The sequence below is a fragment of the Dendropsophus ebraccatus genome, chromosome 10, assembly GCF_027789765.1.
Source record: "Dendropsophus ebraccatus isolate aDenEbr1 chromosome 10, aDenEbr1.pat, whole genome shotgun sequence".
NCBI classification, from domain to species: Eukaryota; Metazoa; Chordata; class Amphibia; order Anura; family Hylidae; genus Dendropsophus; species Dendropsophus ebraccatus.
This window is the reverse complement of record NC_091463.1, coordinates 82,032,544-82,057,112: the sequence shown is the minus strand read 5'-3', so window position 1 is coordinate 82,057,112 and position 24,569 is coordinate 82,032,544. Positions and strand designations below refer to the sequence as shown.

Here is a 24,569-nt window from a genome sequence, read left to right as displayed (position 1 = left end):
CAGCGTCTGGGGAAGGGAGGAAAAGGCTTTGCCGTCAAGTCTCTTTTCTGCGGGACGCTACATGTGTGAACAGGTAGTAGGTTACGTTCTGGTTCCTGTTGATGGTCTTCATGCATCAGAGGAGATGGGCTTACTTGTTCACACAGCTGGGCCATGACAGCCCTCCACATGCTGCCGACACAATGATATAGATGATGACCTGCAACAGAAAGATGTCTGATCACTCTATGTGCAGTGTGACCCTGGGCTAAATCATTTGTGTCCACCACTAGGGGGAGCTCAGTGCACTTCACTTGGTTTATGTTGGGGGAGTGCAGCCACTAGGGGGAGCTCAATGCACTTCACTTGGTTTATGTTGGGGGAGTGCAGCCACTAGGGGGAGCTCAATGCACTTCACTTGGTTTATGTTGGGGGAGCTCAGTGTACTTCACTTTGTTTATGTTGGGGGAGTGCAGCCACTAGGGGGAGCTCAATGCACTTCACTTGGTTTATGTTGGGGGAATGCAGCCACTAGGGGGAGATCAGTGCATTTCACTTTGTTTATGTGGGGGATTGCAGCCACTAGGGGGAGCTCAGTGCATTTGACGTGGTTTATGTTGGGGGATTGCAGCCACTAGGGGGAGCTCAGTGCATTTGACTTGGTTTATGTTGGGGAATTGCAGCCACTAGGGGGAGCTCAGTGCATTTGACTTGGTTTATGTTGGGGGATTGCAGCCACTAGGGGGAGCTCAGTGCATTTGACTTGGTTTATGTTGGGGGATTGCAGCCACTAGGGGGAGCTAGGGGCATTTGACTTGGTTTATGTTGGGGGAGTGCAGCCACTAGGGGGAGCTCAGTGCATTTGACTTGGTTTATGTTGGGGGATTGCAGCCACTAGGGGGAGCTAGGGGCATTTGACTTGGTTTATGTTGGGGGATTGCAGCCACTAGGGGGAGCTCAGTGCATTTGACTTGGTTTATGTTGGGGAATTGCAGCCACTAGTGGGAGCTCAGTGCATTTGACTTGGTTTATGTTGGGGGATTGCAGCCACTAGGGGGAGCTCAGTGCATTTGACTTGGCTTATGTTGGGGGAGTGCAGCCACTAGGGGGAGCTCAGTGCATTTGACTTGGTTTATGTTGGGAGAGTGCAGCCACTAGGGGGAGCTCAGTGCATTTGACTTGGTTTATGTTGGGGGATTGCAGCCACTAGGGGGAGCTCAGTGCATTTGACTTGGTTTATGTTGGGGGAGTGCAGCCACTAGGGGGAGCTCAGTGCATTTGACTTGGTTTATGTTGGGGGATTGCAGCCACTAGGGGGAGCTCAGTGCATTTGACTCGGTTTATGTTGAGGGAGTGCAGCCACTAGGGGGAGCTCAGTGCATTTGACTCGGTTTATGTTGGGGGATTGCAGCCACTAGGGGGAGCTCAGTGCATTTGGCTTGGTTTATGTTGGGGGAGTGCAGCCACTAGGGGGAGCTCAGTGCATTTGACTCGGTTTATGTTGAGGGAGTGCAGCCACTAGGGGGAGCTCAGTGCATTTGACTCGGTTTATGTTGGGGGATTGCAGCCACTAGGGGGAGCTCAGTGCATTTGACTTAGTGACTGCATTCCCCTGCATCAATAAAGTGAAGTGCAAGGGGAGCTCAGTGCATTTGACTAATAGGGGAAGGTTGATGCATCTTATGTTGTTTATGCAGGGCTTTGGCGTGCTATATATAAAAAAACTTTAACCCCTTCCTGATATCTGACATATGTTTCATAAGGAATGTGCATATGAAGCTGCTTTTGGTAAGGTGTCCTAAAACAGTTGCCAGATCTCATTACATACAAGCGATATGTAAATATATTGCAGTGTATTGTACGAGCAATAGCATGTATAAGACTTTCAAATCAACTGGTACCAGAAAGTTATATAGATTTGTAATTTACTTTTATTAAAAAAGTATTTCAGTACTTATCAACTGCTGTATGTCCTGCAGGAAGTGGTGTATTCTTTCCAGTCTGACACAGTGCTCTCTGCTGCCACCTCTGTTCATGTCAGGAACTGTCCAGAGCAGCAGCAAATCCCCATAGAAAACCTCTCCTGCTCTCCAGACTGGAAAGAAAACACCACTGCAGGACATACAGCAGCTGATAAGTACTGGAAGACAAGATTATTTTTTTTATTTTTTTTTCAATAGAAGTAAACTACAAATCTCTGCCACTTTCTGGCATCTGTTGTTTTGAAAGAAAAATTTTGGTAAGCAACTCTATATTAGGGAGTTGTCTAGTGGGACGGTGGGGATTAGACGCTTGTGCTTACAATAAGCGACTGTCCTCAGTACTTACTATTGTTACAATGACAATAATGATGGTCAGCTTCAGGTTCTTCATGCACATAGCTCTGGCCAGGTTTCTGCTTGTGGTCTTAAAGGTGACAGACTGCAAAGATAGTACAAGAGTTGTGACGTAGAAAAAGAGATTTACAATTGTTTACAAGTATGTTTGGTGTGTATATATTACACACACACACACTTAATCTGTGCCCCCCCCCCCCCCCCCCCCCCCCCCCCTAATGTACAAATGATTCTTGGACAGATGATCAGGTGAACAAGTGTTTCATTACCCAGCATAAACATCCCAGAAATCAGGTGACAAATGGTTGACTGCCTCCTATATGGGGGCTGTGTCTCATTTCTTGGGGGCTCATCTCTGTGCTGCCAATAAGCAATGTACTGTATGTCTATGAGGGGAGGGGTCCCCCCCAACACATCATGGTAAGAACAGTCATTCATTGTAAGCAAAATTTGCAAGTAAAAAGGAAACAAAAGACCAGTTCACCAACAAACAACCAAGGCGCATTAATAAAAGTAGCCACCAGATGGCAGGCTGAAGACATTAGATATCTATTAGAACAAGACCACGTTCACAACTTCTACAGATCAAACAAAGATGCAGAATATTGGGTTTTTTTTGTGTTTTGGAATAAAGTACGTAAAAGCATTGTCAGCATTTTTCAACGAATGACAACAGAACTAAGGATCAAAAATACAGTAGTGTGAACAGGACCTTAGGTATGTACTGTGTATAGGTGTCTGGAAGAGCCAAGGATCTGTCACCTGATTACAGTAGGAGAGAGGACGACATTACTGGCGATTACTTTTTTCCACTGGCGATCCATAGACTGTCATTCATTGATATCAGGATTTCATTACAGCATTTAAAGGGGTAGTGCGGCGCTGATTTTTTTTTTTTTTTTTTTTTTAAATCTGGCACCACATGACAAAGTTCTATAACTTTGTCATGTGGTACTATTACCTTTCTTGCCAACATCCATGGTGTCCGGCCCCCCTGCCATAAATCCATTAGTCTAAATCTTTTTTAATTGCGTCGACCCATTGGCCCAGCGGCCATCTTGTGTCAACACGTCATGCGTTAGAGGCTAGCTGAGTGTTCAAATTTATCAAACATGGTGTAAAGTGAAACTGGCTCAGTTGCCCCTAGCAACCAATCAGATTCCACCTTTCATTTTCCAGAGTCTGTGAGGAATGAAAGGTGGAATCTGATTGGTTGCTAGGGGCAACTGAGCCAGTTTCACTTTACAACATGTTTGAGAAATCTCCTCCATAGTGTAGACAGGCCAGCGCTCACATGACTGCTCACTGGTGAGACCTAGAGGAAGTCATGTATCTGTCAGGGGGCCAGAAAGTAGAAGCGAGAGTCTGGAATCCCAGCACATACTTACCGAGTCCACCAGGTTCTCGGTCTTGTCTATTAACAATTCTAATCTCTCGCCTCTTTGGGCTACAAGGTCTGTGGGAGAGAAAGGTAAAAACTGTTAATATGAATATGCTTCTAATACTGTGTACCCAATTGTTCTCCACTATTCCATCAGGCATGAGTATTCAGTGGCCACTGTGACACTGGCTCCCCTTTACCAAGACTGATGTACCCTTAAAGGGGTTGTCCAGCGAAAGTCTTTTTCTTTCAAATCAACTGATATCCGAAAGTTATATAGATTTGTAATTTACTTCTATTAAAAAACCTCAAGTCTTCCTATACTTACTAGCTACTATATGTCCTGCAGGAAATGTTGTTTTATTTTCAGTCTGACACAGTGCTCTCTGCTGACATCTCTGGCCGAGACAGGAACTGTCCAGAGCAATAGAGGTTTTCTATGGAGATTCATAGAAAACAGAGACAGAGTTCCTGTCTTGGCCAGAGATGTCAGCACAGAGCACTGTGTCAGACTGAAAATGAAACATTTCCTGCAGGACGTACAGCAGCTGATAAGTATGGGAAGACTTGACATTTTTTAATAGAAGTAAATTACAAAATCTATATAACTTTCTGACATCAGTTGATTTGAAAGAAAAAGATTTTAGCTGGACAACCCCTTTAAAGGGCTTATTTAGGGTGAGAAGATCAAAGCTGCTTTTTCTTCCAAATACAGCCCCACTTTGTGCTCTCAATCTGAATGTGGTTTTAGAAAATGTACTGAAATACCACACACAAACTGAGGACAAGGGTGGCGCTGTTCCTGGAAAGAAGCAGACACATTTTTTCAGGTAAAGGAAAAAGAGAATAAAAAAAACTTCCACATTTCTGGACCAAGTATCATTTTGCTAAAAAAATAAAATAAAATTGTAACTGTATTTTAGACACTTTCTCACTGACAATGGGGTGTGGCCTTTGTATACAGGGGGCATGGTTTAAAGGGGAACTCTGAGTAGCCTTATTTTGAAAAGACAGAAAAAAAAAACCTTCTAAACAGAGCACGGTTCTTTCCTATGTTCCTCCCTGACAGTCGTCATGTGGTTGCACAGTAGATGGTGTTTTCTGCCTGCTCCGTCTCGCTTCCCCTACACTGCTATTGGACTACATTTCCCAGTAGTCTTTGCTGTGCACGATCAGAACCCCAACCCCAAATCAAGATGTGTGCCATTAGTGTATATCAGAGACGGGGAACCTTTGGCCCTCCAGCTGTTGCAAAACTACAATTCCCATCATGCCTGGACAGCCGAAGGCTGTCCAGGCATGATGGGAGTTGTAGTTTTGCAACAGCTGGAGGGCCAAAGGCTCCTAATCCCAGGTGTATATGAAACTAATATGAACAGGAGGTGTCTTTCCTCTATTATCTCCCCTAACACTTATCCAGAAGACATGGCGATGACCATCAGGCGGCTTACCGTCCGTAGCTGTCCCCAATCCTCCTGCTGCAGGGATCTGCCCTATAATCTGACTGGTTAAAAGGTGGAACAAACCAAGGGGGGACTAATCCCCATAATGTGTGAGCTGTAGAGACCACTACACTACAGGGAAAATCTATTATATAAATACCCGGAGTCACCATATGTACGAACACACAGACAGGGTATTCATGTGCATAGACTGTACCTATATTCCGGACCATAATTCCTTTCAGCTCATCCACCTGGGCTTGCGTCTCCACTACACGGTCTACACTCTTGTTTTCTGAATGATGTTTCTGAAGAGAAATGAGAGAGACAACACATTACATTCAAAAAAAGTAAGGTATGGAAACTGCAGAATTTAGGCTTTACAGCTGTGTAGGGAAGTCCTTATAGAGAAAGGGGGTGACAGTATCACTTTAACCCCTTAAGGATTGGGCCAATTTCGTTTCTTGCGTTTTCGTTTTTTCCTCCTTGTGCTTAAAAGGCCATAGCAGTTGCAATTTTTCACCTAGAGACCCCACATGAGCCCTTATTTTTGCGTCACTAATTGTACTTTGCAATGATAGGCTGAATTTTTTTCATAAAGCACACTGCAAAAGCAGGAAAAAAAATAAATGTGTGGTGAAATTGGAAAAAAAAAAAAACGCATTTTGTTTATTTGGGGGGTATTTGTTTGTACGCCATTCGCCCTGGGGTAAAACTGACATGTTATATATGTTCCTCAAGTTGTTACAATTACAACGATATATAACATGTATAACTTTCATTGTATCTGATGACTGGTAAAAAATTCAAACCATTGTTAACAAATATATGTTCCTTAAAATCGCTCCATTCCCAGGCTTATAGCGCTTTTATGCTTTGGTCTATGGGGCTGTGTGAGGTGTCATTTTTTGCGCCATGATGTGTTCTTTCTATCGGTACCTTGATTGCGCATAGATGACTTTTTGATCGCTTTTTATTCCAATTTTTCTGGATTTGATGGGGCCAAAAATGCGCAATTTTGCACTTTGGGATTTTTTTGCACTTACGCCATTTACCGTGCGACATCAAGAATGTGATTAATTAATAGTTCGGGCGATTACGCACGCGGTGATAGCAAACATGTTTATTTATTTATAACATGGAAAAAAGGGGGGTGATTCAAACTTTTATTAGGGGAGGGAGCTTTTTATTATTAATGGCCCTTTTTTTTTTTACACATATACTAGAAGCCCCCCTGGGGTTAGGGTTATTCCCCCTGGGGGTCTTCTAGTATAAGTACTCTGATCTCTCATTACGAACTATGCTGTATAGATATACAGCATAGATCGATGAGATAGGCACTCGATTGCTTCCAGCTGTTGCAGCCGGAAGCAATCGAATGCTGAGCCAAGATCAGCGGCATTACAGCGCAGACCCTGGACGGTAAAGAATGTGTGGATCGCTCCTCCGGGGCAGCGTCTTTTTGAATGCAGATAATGAGCAGATAAACCCAAATACAAAGTTTCTTAAAATTGCCTGTAAAAAAAAAAGAAACGAAAGTGACATTTTAAAGATTATCGCGCCGTGTAATAGGCCCGGTACATCTAGCAGATCAGTGTTCGTTTACATTATTGTTTGAGCCGTCATCAGCACGTGTAATAGGACCCTAACTCTGAATAGGACCGCCTAAAGATTTCAATGTACAAATTACTAGTAATACTAGTCCAATAATGCAGATTGAACTGTATATTCAATGTGTCAGGTTCCCTTTAAGGCCCCCTGTACATCCAATGGAACGTGGCACAGTGTTCCTTTTCCTTCCACAGTGTCAGTCCGCTGAAGCATTCCCACACGCTCTCCACAGTTCAGCGACTGGGTTTCTGAGACAATACGACCCCTAGTGAGTTCCATGTGCGAGTCCTATTCCTTAGAACAGAGCTCATGCATGGGACTCACTGGTCAGCATATGGTTGCCTTGGCAACCCAATCACCCAGCGTCATCTGCACCTTAGTAGGCCGCACTGCGGGGAGCGGGTGTCGATGATTCACTAAACTGACACTTTAAACTCCATTTGGATCCAAGTCTAAAAAAAACAACAACTTTATGCCTCTATAGGAAATGGAATCATATGGACATAGAGTGCGGCCAATAGTAGTCGTCTTTGGATGGCGGATTATGACTCCATACGGCTTGTACAGAGCTGTAGTACAGACGTGGGTGCGTGGGAGCGTGAGTTGATTATTTATTAACAATTCCTAAATTTAGCGACTACAGGAATTATTATTGGCCCTGAGGATATCTGAGCAGTCTATGTGCTGTCTATCAGTCTGAGATCTGTTGGATGAGTCTAGAGATGGCCGCAGGGTTGGAAGTGCCTCTCCAGCCCCAGGTTCTGATGGTAAAAGCTATGAGTAAAAGATAATCCTCTGTGTGTGTGGTCACATGAAGGCCGGCGGGTATCCAGTGTGGCGGTCACATGTGCTCTTGTGAACGGCTTATAGAGATTGTGATCATCACATGACCAAGGGCCGGGATCACTGCATAGATTAGGGAGCTCAGCTTCAGCGCCGGCCTCTTCCCAGCTAATACGGTGAGCCTTACCTTCCCTCATACATGTCCTGCACCATAGCTATTATTCCTCATACAGTACAGTCACTACCTATCTTACTCATTGTGACAGGTCTGCTTACCAGCTGCGCTGCCAGGACGCTGGAGAATTCGCTGTTCATGGCGTAGGGGAGCGCAGTCTGTGCCCTGGACCCATAAGTGGTCTGAAACCTCTTCTTCACTTCATTCAAGAAATTAAAGGCCCGGGAGCGCTCAAAATCCTGAAAACAAAAAATAAATTTAATTTATTACATTTATAGGGGTTCCTGGTCTTAAATGAGTACTCCAGTGTCCTAAAAGTTATATAGATTTGTAAATTACTACTATTAAAATATCTAAAGCCTTCCAGTACTTATCAGCTGCTGTGTGTCCTGGAAAGAATACACCACCAGGAAGTGGTGTATTCTTTCCTGTCTGACACAGTGCTCTCTGCTGCCACCTCTGTCCATGTCAGGGATTGCTCGGAGCAGGAGAGGTTTTCTGTGGGCATTCGTCACTGCTCTGGACAGTTCCTGTCATGGACAGAGGTGGCAGCAGAGAGCACTGTGTCAAATTGGAAATAAACTACTTTCTGCAGAACATACAGCAGCTGATAAGTACTTTAGATATTTTAATAGCAGTAATTTACAAATCTAACTTTCTGACACCAGTTGGTTTTGGGGGGGAAAAAAATAGAATACCCTTTTAAATAGATGGGCTACTCCTGGCTCAGGACATCAATATCAGATCAATGGGTTTCCCAGTCCGGGCATCCTCATCTTCTACCAAGCACCATACATCCAATGGCAACAATATCTGGCCTTACCAAAGTGAATGGAATGTGTTGTAATACCTGCTACAGCCACTATAAACTGAGGCGCTGTGCATGATAAGAGACATGGGGGCCACAGTGCTCATGTCAGTGCCACGGTCTCTTCAATCAGCGAGAAGTTTACATGTATATGAATTGGGAATATTTTAAATAATGGTGTCTCTTTTTCTTTTTTCTCACACTTTAATCTTATTAAGGAATTACTATTTAATAGTGATCACAATGTATTAGCATTCCTCTATATGCTAACATACTAAGATCCGCCTCACGGACATCGGCAGCACGTAATGTGGCAGGCTAAGGGTACTATTACATTGGCCCGATTCTGCAGATTATCGCTCCGTGTAATAAATACAACAATCAGCCAATGACAACGATCATCGGCTGATCGTTGATATAAGTTAGAACCTATATTTGCCGGGCGCCGACCGCGCACCGCTACGTGTAATAGTGGTGTGCGGCCGGCGACTGGCGATATACATTACCTATCCACACTCCAGGGCTGCTCCTGCGGTCCGCTTCTCCCCAGGTCCCGGCCTCGGGGAGAAGAGGACCGCAGGAGCAGCCCCGCAGCGTGGATAGGTAAAGTATATAGTTTAAGCAAGGACATCGGTAACTATGTCCCTGCAGCCCTTGTTAAACGATTATCGGGCTGTGTAATAGGCCCAGTAAACGAGCGACGATCTAGGGGTATTATCGGGCCACCATCGGCCCGCGTAATACTACCCTAAGAGACCTGACAGACCTAGGGACTGACCATTGCATGTTAGGGACTGACCACTACATGTGAAAGGTTCCTGACTTGGGTCTCACATTAGTCACCGCAGCTATGTAATGCACAGAACCAGTATCTCCGGGGTCCTAGTGCCCACCAGGGCCCCTCAGGGCCAAACACACGTTCTATAGCTACAAAGACTGTGCCAGAAACAGCCTCTATATAACTAATGTCAGTACTCACGTCATCTGTGATGCAAAGGTATATAATTCTATCCTGGCAGATGTAGTGGAATAGGTAACTGTGGGAAGAGAAGACACAAAAGACAAGGGTAAGCGAAGATAAGTATAACAATCATACATAGCATCAAAGAGGAATCCATGGCTGGGAGTCCGCTATATTAGCCAAATGGCAAAATGTTCTTCTTCTCCTGAAGAACTAAAGGATCAGCAAATAAAAACCAACAAAACTGATCCTTCTCACCCCTAATATCTAATATGTATGGCTCACTTAGCACCGTGACTTTAAAGGGGTTAGAAAAACACAGCTGCTTTTTTTTTTTCTTCAAAAACATCACCACCCCTGTCCTCAGGTTGTGTGTGGTATTACAACTCAACTCCATTCACTTTAATGGAACTGAGCAGTAATACCACACTCAAACTGAGGAAAAGGGTGGCGCTGTTTCTGGAAGAAAGCGGCTGTTTTTCTTATCCTGACAAACGCTTCAAAATGATGGCCAAAGGACAGGCTGACAGTAGATGTTTAGGCCCACAATCACATTATCTGCTTTTCTTCTTATTCTGTATTTGCTGCTTTTTAGCTTTGCTACATTAAGACATAGGGGGAGTTTTATCACACTGGTGTAAAGTAGATTTGTCTTAGTTGCCCCTAGCAACCAATCAGATTCCACTTTTCATTCCTCATAGATTCTTTGAAAAATAAAAGGTGGAATCTGATTGGTTGTTAGGGGCAACTGAGCCAGTTCTACTTTACACCAGTTTGATAAATCTCCCCCATACTGCTTATCAGTGACTGCATTGTCTAATGGGAGTCTGAGATGGTTCGAAATCCACCACCATGATTCACTGCCACCAAATTCATGAAAATAAAGCACAAAGCACCCCAAGTAAGGACGAAGCTTGATAATTCCTCTTTATAGGAAGTTGAATGAAGCTGCATCCACCCTTGGTGTTGCTGAATAAGGGTGCGTCAGATACATCTCAGCCACCCTCCTGGGTCAGTAGTGTTAGGGAGGATCATGTGGCACATTCTGGCCTCCCTCCTGGGTAAGTATTAAGGAGGATCATGTGGCACATTCTGGCCTCCCTCCTGGGTCAGTAGTGTTAGGGAGAATCATGTGGTACATTCTGGCTTCCCTACTGGGTCAGTAGGAATAGGGAGAATCATGTGGCACATTCTGGCCTCCCTCCTGGGTAAGTATTATTAAGGAGGATCATGTTGTACATTCTGGCCTCCCTCCTGGGTAAGTGTTATTAAGGAGGATCATGTTGTACATTCTGGCCTCCCTCCTGGGTCAGTAGGAATAGGGAGAATCATGTGGCACATTCTGGCCTCCCTCCTGGGTACGTATTGTTAAAGGAGGATCATGTGGCACATTCTGGCCCTACTTCTAGGTAAGTATTGTTAATGGAGGATCATGTGGTACATTCTGGCCTCCCTTCTGGGTCAGTAGGGTTAGGGAGGATCACGTGGCACATTCTGGACTCCCTCCTGGGTAAGTATTGTTAAGGAGGATCATGAGGCACATTCTGGCCCTCCTTCTGGGTAAGTATTGTTAAGGAGGATAATGTGGCACATTCTGGCCTCCCTCCTGGGTCAGTAGCGTTAGGGAGGATCATGTGGCACATTCTGGCCTCCCTCCTGGGTCAGTAGCGTTAGGGAGGATCATGTGGCACATTCTGGCCTCCCTCCTGGGTCAGTAGCGTTACGGAGGATCATGTGGCACATTCTGGCCTCCCTCCTGGGTCAGTAGCGTTAGGGAGGATCATGTGGCACATTCTGGCCTCCCTCCTGGGTCAGTAGCGTTAGGGAGGATCATGTGGCACATTCTGGCCTCCCTCCTGGGTCAGTAGCGTTACGGAGGATCATGTGGCACATTCTGGCCTCCCTCCTGGGTCAGTAGCGTTAGGGAGGATCATGTGGCACATTCTGGCCTCCCTCCTGGGTCAGTAGCGTTAGGGAGGATCATGTGGCACATTCTGGCCTCCCTCCTGGGTCAGAAGTGTTAGGGAGGATCATGTGGTACATTCTGGCCTCCCTCCTGGGTCAGTAGCATTAGGGAGGATCATGTGGCACATTCTGGCCTCCCTACTGGGTCAGTAGCGTTAGGGAGGATCATGTGGCACATTCTGGCCTCCCTCCTGGGTCAGTAGCGTTAGGGAGGATCATGTGGCACATTCTGGCCTCCCTCCTGGGTCAGTAGCGTTAGGGAGGATCATGTGGCACATTCTGGCCTCCCTGCTAGGTCAGTAACATTAGGGAGGATCATGTGGCACATTCTGGCCTCCTTCCTGGGTCAGTAGCATTAGGGAGGATCATGTGGGACTCCCAACACTCTAGGACACATCAGAAAGTAGACATATGCAAAAACGTTATATCTTATGGAATATAAATGCAGTAAACAAACATCTAACAGGTGTAATGCTCCTGACAGATCCTATGCTCCTCACCTGCCATGGGAATAGGTCAGCTTGTTGTTCTCCGACGGGATCTTGGCCAGGATCTGCTCCGTCACCTCCAGGAAGTTTCCTCCGCACCAGGCATGTTTTGCCAATATGGTGGTTCCCCTCGCAACAACAGCGAACAGGATGGCCATCTCTCCCCTGCCCAGGACAGAAAGAAGATGAGAGATCAGCGAGCGGAAGCTGCACGGTCTGCACTACGCCGCTCATTACCCAGATTCAGCATCTCCAACATCAAGTGTCAATTATCTGCTGGATGAAGGCAACCATCGGCCGGGATTTGTCCGGCCTATAGCTTGTGCCGTTCCTCGCTGCCACCTTATATCTTACAAACCCATTTCCAACAAATAGAAATTAGATGTTGACAGAAGGAAACAGATTATAGAGGGCAACAGGGTCAAAGACCTCAGATTATGAGAGAGTCTGTGCAACCTTTGAAGCCCAGGTTAGGAGACTACTCAGGATTACATTATGGTTTCACCTCGGCACTTTCTGTACCTTGTACTATGGAAAAGGTCCTAGCTTCTAATACTGATAAACAGATGACATTGTGACTACAGAGGTAACAGGAGCAAAACGAAACAGGAAGAACACTTAACTAAAAAGGTGGAAAACCCCTTTAATTGTGGCCTAAAACTACATTGGCGCAGTGAGAAATTCTGGAATAAACTAGATGGGATGTCTGGAACGTTCAGGATCTGACAACCTTCTCTAAACTCTAAGTGGAAATCCTTTTCTTTCAAATCAACTGGTGCCAGAAAGTTATATAGATTTGTAATTTACTTCTATTAAAAAATCCTAAGTCTTCCCATACTTACAAGCTGCTGTATGTGCTGCAGGAAGTGGTGTTTTCTTTACAGTCTGACACATTGCTCTCTGCTGCCACCTCTGTCCATGTCAGGAACTGTCCAGAGCAGTAAAACATCCCCATAGAAAACCTCTCCTGCTCTGGAGAGTTCCTGACATGGACAGAGGTGGCAGCAGAGAGCACTGTGTCAGGCTAATAAGAAAACACCAATTCCTGCAGGACATACAGCAGCTGATTATTACTACTAGAAGACTTATTAGTACTAGAAGACTTGAGATTTTTAAATGGAAGTAATTTACAAATCCAAGGCCAGTTGTTTTGAAAGAAAGATTTTTGCCAAAGTATCCCTTTAAAACGAGTCAATAGCAGTAAACATCGGTCTGTGTATACAGCCTCTATGCAGATCACTGGGTCTCCTTGGTAATAATCTCTTTGCTGTCATACATTATTCCATATCCTCACTACTTTATACTGACATACATCTGAAAAGTTATCAAGAAATGGAAGTAAGATGGGTGTCAATATGACAGTCTTCAGTAATAGATGAATATTGCTTAAAGGGAACCTGTCACCCCCCGTGCTGGGGTGACAGGCTCCCGACCGACCGCTACAGCCCCCTATACTCACCTGATCCCGCTTCTGGATCCGGTCGGGTCACGGAGATATCAGCCGCTGCAGCCCGGCGCGTGTGCTGAGAGAGGAGTCCAACGCTCAGAGAATGACAGGAGAGTCCAGCGCTCAGTCATTCTCTATGAGCGTTGGACTCATCTCTCAGCACACGCGTCGGGCTGCAGCGGCTGATATCTCCGTGACCCGACCGGATCCAGAAGCGGGACCCGGCGGGATCAGGTGAGTATAGGGGGCTGTAGCGGGGGTCGGGAGCCTGTCACCCCGGCACGGGGGTGACAGGTTCCCTTTAACTAACCTAAAGCCTTTAAAATTAGGATGATCATCTGATCACCTTAGTTAAAAGGGGTTATCCAGCGCTACAAGAACATGGCCACTTTTCCCCTCTCTCGTCTCCAGATTGGGTGGGGTTTTGAACTCAGTTCCATTGAAGTAAATGGAGCTTAATTGCAAACCACACCTGACCCGGAGACAAGAGAGGGGGAAAAGTGGCCATGTTTTTGTAGTGCTGGATAACCCCTTTAAAGGGGTTATCCAGCGCTACAAAAACATGGCCACTTCTCCCCCTACTGTTGTCTCCAGTTCAGGTGCGGTTTGCAATTAAGCTCCATTTACTTCAATGGAACCGAGTTCAAAACCCCACCCAATCTGGAGACAAGAGAGAGGGGAAGAGTGGCCATGTTCTTGTAGCGCTGGATAACCCCTTTAATGTGGGATCACCTTAGTCAATGTGTGATCGAACCGTCTATCGCCATTGGAGGCGCACGGAGTGAGATCAGCAGTGACCCCAGGAATCCCCGGTGTAATAACACAATGACTTCACTCTCACACAACGCTAGGAAATTACTGTTTTGCCTCCAATTCTTCACGGCCCGCTAGACGTCTATTGTTATGAATCTGCAATCTACTAAAGAGAATAATTACACTGTGAGGCGGAATATATAACAGGCCGCTACCAGGAATCATGAGCTCCGAACACACCAGGATAAAAGCATGGAAGAATCCACATCCGATAGGCCAGAATATCCGATAGTCCGGCACTTATAGTCCAGAAAATTCTTAGCCGAGTAATGTCTGACTATACTATACAAAGGAAGTAGATTGGGTGGTGGTCCGACAACTGAGCAAACAGCTGGAGCCCATGGGGCCACGACTGGTGCTGACACACAGGTATCGGTAATACAAGAGGGTGTTGTACAAAAATCTATTGTGCGAGAGGGCCCTATTACACAGAAAGATTATTGGGGGGGGGAATCAATATATCTACTGAATTTACGCAATAATCTTTCATAATTGCATAACTAAGGACTATCCTACCGTGTATGATGAGCGATTTCAATTTCGTTTGCAATCGTTTATCGTTAATGTGAGAAACCAAAGACTGAAGGAACCTGCAGCTTTCCTACAAGCAACACTCATGTATCTTCAGGTCTGATGGATGGGGGGGTCCAAACACTGGGATTATGAGAACAGGGGCCTTGTGCCCACCTGGGTAAATGAAGCAGCGGTCAGGCTGGAGCAAACCCATTCTATTCTAGGCCTCTATGGGCCTGATGGAGGTAGCCGAGCACTGCATCAATGCACATGCCCAACTTCAGCTTTATTCAACAAGGAAGACTGAGAACAACCCGTTCTTGAAGGGGTATATTGGGATCGGAGCCCTGCCACGTTCTTATCCCTATCCTCGAGTGTTGTCCATTTTAAACACTCTCTTTAGTTAGAAACATCCCTTGAAAAATAAGTATCTGCGATCAGCCAGGAAACCTGGTCAGTTTCTCTGCAGTGCCACCACGGGAGACATGAGGCTTTACAAGATGTCCACAGAAATCAGCGGCAGTCTAGGTCCTCCAGAGAGACGGACTCTCTTTGTAATGGCGTTCCATTCAAAACTATGCCTTGGTGGGGATGCGGCAGCACACAGGGCACCCCAAAATCTATCCAAAAACAGGGTGAACATACAGAAGTTAACTTACAGTATAGCTACCTGGTGGCACCTGGGAGACAGCTTTCTTCGTTATGGAGAAGAGCAAACTTGAAGACCCTTTTCCCAGGTAGCCTAGTATTTCCTGAAAAACTGGTTTGGCCAGCTTCACCACCCTCAAACAGCTGTCTACAGACCAATCATCTTTCTTTTAGTGGAAATTCTGGTATAGTAGATAATCTTAATTAAAGGGGACTAAACCTGGAGCACCTTGGCGTTCCTCCAAGCCTGAACCATTGGCATTTGATTACCGGTGGCTAAAAAAGTTGGATGCAGCCCTTAGGTTCTCTGGAAAACATTGATACAGCCCTAGGCCATAGGCTGTATCCATGTTTTCCATGGCTCCTTAGGGCTCCATCCAATTTTTTCAGCCATGGCTAATCCTAATTCATGTTTCAACACTTTTATGGGTGGGACATTGAGGTACAAATAGGCACTTCCAGGGTCCGGAGTTTGGGGACCATGTTCAGGATATAGTATATGATATGATTTAGTATATCCTTCAGTTCACTACATCTTGGAGATCCCCTTTTACCTTCTCATCTTGACAGTGGTTAAACCAGTTCTTCAAGAAGGAAATGCAAAGCCAAAATTCCCTCGCCCCAGACGAAAGAATGTGAAGAGACAAATGCGTTGTCCGCGGTCTATGGTTAGCACAGTGATATAATCAGCCTGACTGCCGCGCTCCCGTATAATTGCCGTCCATTTATCAGTCTAGGCGGGTGCAGAGTTTCCTCACTGACATTTTGATTTAGCAAAATGCACTTTATTTCATCCATTATAGAGGAAACTAAATGTTACGGCACGTGATCCTATTAAGAGGTGGATCCTTATAAATAGGCCTGATGTATGAGGCATGATAATTCATACTCCGAGGCCACCGACGCTCATAAACCAGCCAAGGAAAGGTAGGGGATGAAACCAATAATCTTCTAGTCATCTGGTCTTACAGGACACCGGCATTGTTTTATAAGGGATGATTATATGACATTAGTGCAGGAAACGCCAGGCAGGACGTGGGTGATGATCTGAGGGATACACTATGAAAGGTGCCCATTAACCTTCAACAGGCAAGCATCTGTGTGGTGGACAGTCATTCTTCCCACTAGCACCATACACACTCGGTCAAGTGTGCATGAGTTTTCAATGTTGAAAAGAGAAAAAGCTGCTACCAGACACCTCTCTAGGAACAGCAAAAGGATCAGGGGGTAAAATCCAATAAGGCTGATCTTTTTCGAAGATGTATAGAGACCCCATACGCACTAGACTATCGGTTGGACACGTCAAAATGGAAAGTTTGGCCAACTTTTTTAAAGTCAGCCAAACCCACTGACTTTGGTGGGTTCGTTTGACTCTATATAGTCCCACACCCCTTCCATCAGTTATGTCTCCCACCCGCCTCCCGTCCTCCCCATACAAAGTAACGTTCATATACCATACATTCATTTGGTAGAGAGGTAACTGAGGTTAAAAACACAGCACCCCCTTCTTATAATCCTCGAGTGGGGGAATGGTCTATTGGCCTCCAAGGTGTTCAGGCCTGGTTGTCCACCTACCTCTACAACCCATATAGGTAAAACCTTATCTAGCATGATGAAAGGTGGGAAATATCCAGATTCTAGTATCAGCAAACGTCTTCTAGGCATAATATAGACAACAGTTCTAAGAACAAGTACATGACAGTCTTGCGGGAAAGAAACGGCCTCCTGATAAGGAGAACCTGAGAAGACACCGGAGACCAAGACCGAAAATCTGATGGAAAATGCTCCAAATATCAGCTTATAAAATACTAGACATACATAGTACGCTGGACTTTGAACAGATGGATAACCACATACAACCGTACTGGGCCATAAAAACAAGCACAAGACCACATCCTCAATAGATACATAAGAAACCAAACCATCAGAGGAGCCTCCACTGGTCTCACAATAATCCCAGGTTCTATATCAGGCTGACAAACGGGACAAAGAGACATGTGTGGGGTCAACAATTGTTTATTATAAGAGCCCCCCTGACACAACCTAGAAGAGTTTCAAAGTAAGTAGAGTGGGTGCAGTGTTACCCCATAGCATTTGCCTATCCATGAATATTTTCACCATGACAAATAGCTTCACCATTGAGTAAACCTTGTTCCAAAGTGCCGGAAAATACTGCAACCTCGTCATATCTTTTTAGGATATGGTGGTCGGTGGGCATCACCACCATCTTATATATACCAACTCTATGAGGCGGAGGATACAGTATCACAGCCATAGTCCATAACACAAGACACAATGCATTATGGTCGTTCTAAGGGCCTACATCTTCCACGTATTTCCTAAATTATTAAACCCTGGTATAGTCCTAGCTGAACCATCATTTACGGAGGCTTTTAGTAACAGTCACTATACGCACTGATGATCTTAACATGAGTAGGAAATGAGTAGTGTGTAACTTTCCTCCACCAAACCACAGTAATAGGCCTCCCGATACGCTTTTTAACTTTCAGCCTTCTTACGTAAGGGGGACAACCGCTCAGATGAAGTCACAGACCACGTTAACAACATAAAATGCTTTGCCGTCTAAAGTTCATGAACATTGTTAGCTAGCTTTGTAAGCCCTCCTCGCCGGACTCCATATCGACATCTCACTATAGGGCTGGGACCACAGCTGCAGTCTTATGAGCCAAAGACAGGCAAAAAGCCAAGAAGAAGGAAAAGTGTAAAGGATACAATCACGCTTCTGCACGACAAGCGGCACTGAAAACCCATTTAAAGGGATCTGATGATAGACTGCCAGGTATCCCTATAAAACACATTTAAAGGGGTACTCCAGCGGGGGGGCTCTTTTTTGCTGGGACTGGGGAGGAGGTGGCCGAGGGAAAAGACGTCCACTCACCTCCCCGGTTCCAGCGGCGGGTCCCGCATCGCGGCGCTCCGGTGCCCGGCCGCTTCCTGGTGTCTGACGCGGGCCCGAGACGTGACGTCTCAGGTCCACTCAGCCACTCAGTGAAGGAGGCGGGATCCGTTTCAAGTCCGCTCAGATCCCGCCTCCTTCACTGAGTGGCTGAGCGGCCCTGAGACGTCACGTCTCGGGCCCACGTCAGACACCCGGAAGCGGCCGGGAACCGGGCACCAGAGTGCCGCGATGCAGGACCCGCCGCTGGAACCGGGGAGGCAAGTTGACGTCTTTTCCCTCGGCCACCTCCTCCTCGGTCCCAGCAAAAAAGTGCCCCTGCCCCCCCCCCGCCCGCTGGAGTACCCCTTTAACATTAAATTCAAATTCACAGTCAATAGGAACTGGCAACCAAACAGATGGTCATAACCTGGCACTAAGTGTTCATTCTTCCTGCAGCGCCACCACATGGGAAATAATGTATTACAATGTTCTCTTTCATAAGAATAGGTTGTCTGGGTAATGCAGGACGGGATAGGACCTCCAGAGCAAGAGACGCTCTTTGTAAATGCACTCCATTCTGGCCAAGTGATGAGAATCCTGGACGGGTCTTATTAAAGGGGTTATCCAGCGCTACAAAAACATGGCCCCTTTCTTCCAGAGACAGCCCCACTCTTCTCTCCAGCTTGGGCCGGGTTTTGCTGCTCAGTTCCATTGAAGTGAATGAAGCACTGGAGTCGTGTTGTCTCTGAAAGAAAGTGGCCATGTTTATGTGGCACTGGATAAGCCCTTTAACTAATACATGAAAATGGGTTTTCTAAACTTGATCACTTCTCTAAGGAATCTGCAGAAGTAACTGATTTGTAGCAGAGTAATCCTTTAATAATCGCAGACCTTAAAGTGTCACTGTCGTTTAATTTTTTTTTTTTGCAGAAATCAATAGTACTAGTTTCTAGCATTAGAAACTTTGTAATTGGGTTTATTAGCCGAAAAATACATTTTTTTTTTTTCCACGAAAAAGCAGTTTGAAGCTCTCCCCTCCTGTCTTCATGGTTGTCTATGGAGAGGGGAGGGGTGGAGGGAGATGAGTCACCAAAACAGGACAACAAAGAGTTAATTTGATATCTCCTCTGAAGTCAGAACAGTGCAGCTCCCCCGAGGCTACCTGACAGACCTGTTAGTGGTCTCTCTGTCTGTCAATCATCCCCGCAGTGCGCGCTGACAGGCATGACTAGTCGCAGGTGGCTCTCTGCCCAGATGACCAGTTCCCGGCCTTGCACATGCTGGAATAAAATGACTGTTACAGGATAGGTAATCAATTAATTTTGCCTGGAAAACCCCTTGTGAGGCTGACATGGAACTACAATATCAAACACTAGTGGAGCATGCTGGGATTTATAGTTTCAAGCATAACACTGCTCACAGACTTATCAGTGCTTTCACTTTGCACACTACTTTCCCGTCTCCCGTGACAGCAGTTGTGTAATGTTTCCCTGCCTGGCAGCAAAACACTATGATGTGAGCCACAAGCTGCCCGTCCTGACGCCATATTCCAGTATTGTGTCCTACATGCAAGGAAAAGTTTAAAAGGCTTGAAAAAAAGTCAGCATCCGTCAGTCACTATGGCCCCGCTTATCACTTAAAGGGGTTATCCAGTGCTACAAAAACATGGCCATATTCTTTCAGAGACAACACGACTCTTGTGTCCAGTTTAGGTGCGGTTTGCAATTAAACTTCATTCACTTCAATGGAACTGAGCAGCAAAATCCCACCCAAGCTGGAGACAAGAGTGGGGCTGTCTCTGGAAGAAAGTGGCCCTGTTTTAGTAGCGCTGGATAACCCCTTCAAGGGAAGACAAGGAGAGGACAAGAACAATCCTTCCCGCTCTCATCTCTGATATCTTCATTTACATTAGGCAGCAGAGATGAAAGAGTTAATCTGACACAAATGAAATGCACTCTGAATTTAAAAAAATATAAACAGATTTGTTGAAAACTAAAACGTTTGGAATTTAAAGGGGTATCCCGCTCAAACATGACTTTTCATATGTTGCTGCCCATGGTGAGACTAATGGTACGTTTACACAGGCAGATTTATCTGACAGATTCTTGAAGCCAAAGGCAGGAACAGACCATAAACAGGGAATGGGTCATGAAGGATAGACTGAGATTTCTGCTCTTTTCAAATCCATCCCTGACTTTGGCTTCCAAAATCTGTCAGATAAATCTGCCTGTGTAAACACACCATCAGGGTGCGTTTACACAGAAAGATTTATCTGACTGATTTTGGAAGCCAAAGCCAGGAATGGATTTGAAATGAGGAGAAATCTTAGTCTTTCCTTTTTGACCTGATCTCTGGTTATAGTCTGTTCCTGGTTTTGGCTTCAAAGATCTGTCAGATAAATCTGTCTGTGTAAACGCACCATTAGGGTCCGTTTAGACAGAAATATTATCTGACAGATTATCTGCCAAAGATTTGAAGCCAAAGCCAGGAATGGATTTGAAAAGAGGAGAAATCTCAGGCTTTCCTTCATGACCTGATCTCTGTTTATAGTCTGTTTCTGGCTTTGGCTTCAAGTTTTTGGCAGATAATCTTTCTGTGTAAATGGACCCTTACAATTCCTTCCATACTTGTTATCTATTCAGTCTCCTTCCCCCAGTTCTCAGCTGCTGCTTTCTGCTGAAAACACTCTCTGTCTCCCCCCCCCCTTCTGAGACGGCTGATGTAAACAAGTCCCTGGTCGGCTTTATCTGCAACATTGTGGCTTCTTTGTAATGATAAAAGGATTAATCTGAGGTCAAGTTGCTGATAAACTCACTGTGATTGTCTCCTAGCATTACAAAGAAGATACAGTGTTGCAGATAAGGACTTGTTTACATCAGCCGTCTGAGAAAGGAGTGAGCGGGGAGGAGGGGCAGACAGAGAGAAAAGCTTATACACTGTTTTTTGTGTCTTCAGCAGAAAGCAGCAGCTCAGAACTGGAGGAAGGAGACTGAATAAATAACAACAAGTATGGAATGAATTGTTAGTCTAACCATGGGCAGCAACATACGAAAAGTTATGTTTCAGTTGAATACCCCTTTAAGATAAACTGCTGTAACTCAGGATTAGAGATGAGCGAACCTGGAGCATACTCAAGTCGATCCGAACCCAACGTTCGGTATTTGATTAGCGGTGGCTGCTGAACTTGGATAAAGCTCTAAGATTGTCTGGAAAACATGGATACAGCCAATGACTATATCCATGATTTCCACATAGCCTTAGGGCTTTATCCAACTTCAGCAGCCACCGCTAATCAAATGCCGAAAGTTCGGGTTCGGATCGACTTGAGTATGCTCCAGGTTCACTCATCTCTACTCAGGATCAGTAGAGGATAAGTAATGTACGTACACAGTGACTCCCAACAGCAGAATAGTGAGTGCAGCTCTGGAGTATAATACACGATGTAACTCAGGATCAGTTATATATGTACACAGTGACCCCACCAGCAGAATAGTGAGTGCAGCTCTGGAGTATAATACACGATGTAACCCAGGATCAGTAATGTAATGTATGTACACAGTGACCCCACCAGCAGAATAGTGAGTGCAGCTCTGGAGTATAATATAGGATGTAATTCGGGATCAGTACAGGATCAGTAATGTATGTGCACAGTGACTCCACTATGAATAGTAATTGCAGCTCTGGAGTATAATGCAGGATGTGACTCAATACAGGAAGATTCAAATCTGAACTGAATGGGACCTGAAATGTATCTTGGGAAATCCGCTCATCTCTGAGGAAGACTGTGACAAAATACCTCACAGCTCCCATAGAGGTGATGGGGGGAATGATCTTCAGGGGGGGTAGACAACATACTGCCGAACCGTCCTCTCTAACCTGTGGCTCTCTGCCTATTGCATGACTACAACTCTGAAGGCTGTCAGGGCATGATGGGAGCTGTAGTCTGGCAACTGCTCTGGACCACTTAAACCACCTTAAAGTGACGGTACCACCAGGCCCAGGCTGAAGCACTGGAGGTGGGCCGACCCACCCATAGTGGGAGGAAACCCCCGCCCCTCTATGATAGGGTTCCATTGATTCTAATGGAGTCACATCATGGAGGGGCTGGGGTTTCCTCTCACTAAGGGTAGGTGGGCCGCCTCCAGTGCTTCAGCCTGGGTCTGGTGGTACAGTCACTTTAAAGGGATTGTCCAGGCTTCAATTTGTTATTTTTTTCAGCATTGGCCGCATCAACCAAAATAAATGAAACTTCATAATTTATGTTTATTAATAATAGCACATCAGCACTGCAGCCACTAATACCCCCCCCCCCCCCCCCCATCTTTCCATACAGTGGGATCCGGGATAACACTGTCCGTACATGTAATCATTTATAACCAGGACCATCAGAACTTACAACCTATATTGTATCACACTGCGTTGCCCCTAGCAACCGACCAGATACAATGTTTATTTTCCTAACTGCTTTAGAATGATGATAGGTTGCTAGGGGCAACAACAACGACTGTTAGACGAGTTATGATACAATGATAGGAATATAAACATAACAGAACATCAGTAACAAACCTGTCACCACACACAGAGCTGAGGATATACTATATACCTGTACTATGCTATATCCATCTCCTGTGGTTATACTATATACCTGTACTAGACTATACCCATCTCCTGTGGATATACTATATACCCGTACTAGACTATACCCATCTCCTGTGGATATACTATATACCTGTACTAGACTATACCCATCTCCTGTGGATATACTATATACCCGTACTAGACTATACCCATCTCCTGTGGATATACTATATACCTGTACTAGACTATATCCATCTCCTGTGGATATACTATATACCCGTACTAGACTATACCCATCTCCTGTGGATATACTATATACCCGTACTAGACTATACCCATCTCCTGTGGATATACTATATACCTGTACTAGACTATATCCATCTCCTGTGGATATACTATATACCTGTACCTGTACTAGACTATACCCATCTCCTGTGGATATACTATATACCTGTACTAGACTATACCCATCTCCTGTGGATATACTATATACCTGTACCTGTACTAGACTATACCCATCTCCTGTGGATATACTATATACCTGTACTAGACTATACCCATCTCCTGTGGATATACTATATACCTGTACTAGACTATACCCATCTCCTGTGGATATACTATATACCTGTACTAGACTATACCCATCTCCTGAGGATATACTATATACCCGTACTAGACTATACCCATCTCCTGTGGATATACTATATACCTGTACTAGACTATATCCATCTCCTGTGGATATACTATATACCCGTACTAGACTGTACCCATCTCCTGTGGATATACTATATACCTGTACTAGACTATACCCATCTCCTGTGGATATACCTGTACCTGTACTAGACTATACCCATCTCCTGTGGATATACTATATACCTGTACTAGACTATACCCATCTCCTGTGGATATACTATATACCTGTACTAGACTATACCCATCTCCTGTGGATATACTATATACCTGTACTAGACTATACCCATCTCCTGTGGATATACTATATACCTGTACTAGACTATACCCATCTCCTGAGGATATACTATATACCTGTACTAGACTATATCCATCTCCTGTGGATATACTATATACCCGTACTAGACTGTACCCATCTCCTGTGGATATACTATATACCTGTACTAGACTATATCCATCTCCTGTGGATTTACTATATACATCTCCTGAGGATATACTATATACCTCTCTTATGCTATATGCATCTCCTTTGGATTTAAAACTCCCTCGTCCCCTGTCCATGTCACATGAGGCAGCAGTCAGCACCAGCATATCCCCCCCATCCCCATATTACCCCACAGAGACCATTACCTGGGCATTGTGCCCTACTTCCCCCTGCCAACCACCCCCCTCTGCTCCCCACCATGGTGTGCGCCATCCCCCCCGTACCTGGAATGGCTCCGGCCGTCGGGTGCAGATACAGACAGGGCGTTATTACATGCCAGCTCCCTGCAGCTGCTTCCTCCCTGGACTCAGCACAGATCACGCTGACTTCCGCAGGTGACTCTTTGTCACAGTGAAGCATCATGGGAAATGTAGTTCTGGCCGATGATTGAGTCGTCTGTACCCTCCCCCTGTCTGTGAGTGGAGGAGCAGCTGCAGGGAATGCTGTGCTCAGTGCTGGAGTGTGAACAGGGCTGTGTATGGGCACTGCTGTGCTGCTATATCACATTATAAGGCACTGTGCCCCAACCTGTCTATTATACCTGTATAACTCCTGACAGCAGCTGATG

General features: G+C 45.3%; 1 protein-coding gene across 1 annotated transcript; it reads right to left on the bottom strand.

Moving 5' to 3' along the window:
- Window positions 1–38: 38 nt before the first annotated feature.
- On the bottom strand, window positions 39–24,330 carry VAMP7 (vesicle associated membrane protein 7). Its single transcript, XM_069986883.1, has 8 exons — window positions 24,226–24,330; window positions 11,942–12,094; window positions 9,495–9,552; window positions 7,809–7,946; window positions 5,356–5,446; window positions 3,704–3,771; window positions 2,308–2,400; window positions 39–199 (listed from the first exon to the last, which is right to left on the bottom strand). The coding sequence occupies exons 2-8, from the start codon at window positions 12,085–12,087 to the stop codon at window positions 131–133; spliced, it is 663 nt and encodes a 220-aa protein (XP_069842984.1). The 5' UTR covers window positions 12,088–12,094; window positions 24,226–24,330; the 3' UTR covers window positions 39–130.
- Between the last annotated feature and the right edge of the window lie 239 nt (window positions 24,331–24,569).

Bases quoted from the DNA above. Each gene is read 5' to 3' on its own strand.
- VAMP7 (XM_069986883.1), bottom strand. From the start codon at position 12,087: ATGGCCATCCTGTTCGCTGTTGTTGCGAGGGGAACCACCATATTGGCA. The intron at 9,553-11,941 runs GTGAGGAGCATA...CTCTTCCCACAG, and splicing joins CTGACCTATTCCCATGGCAG to TTACCTATTCCACTACATCT. The intron at 7,947-9,494 runs GTGAGTACTGAC...TTTTGTTTTCAG, and splicing joins ACCTTTGCATCACAGATGAC to GATTTTGAGCGCTCCCGGGC.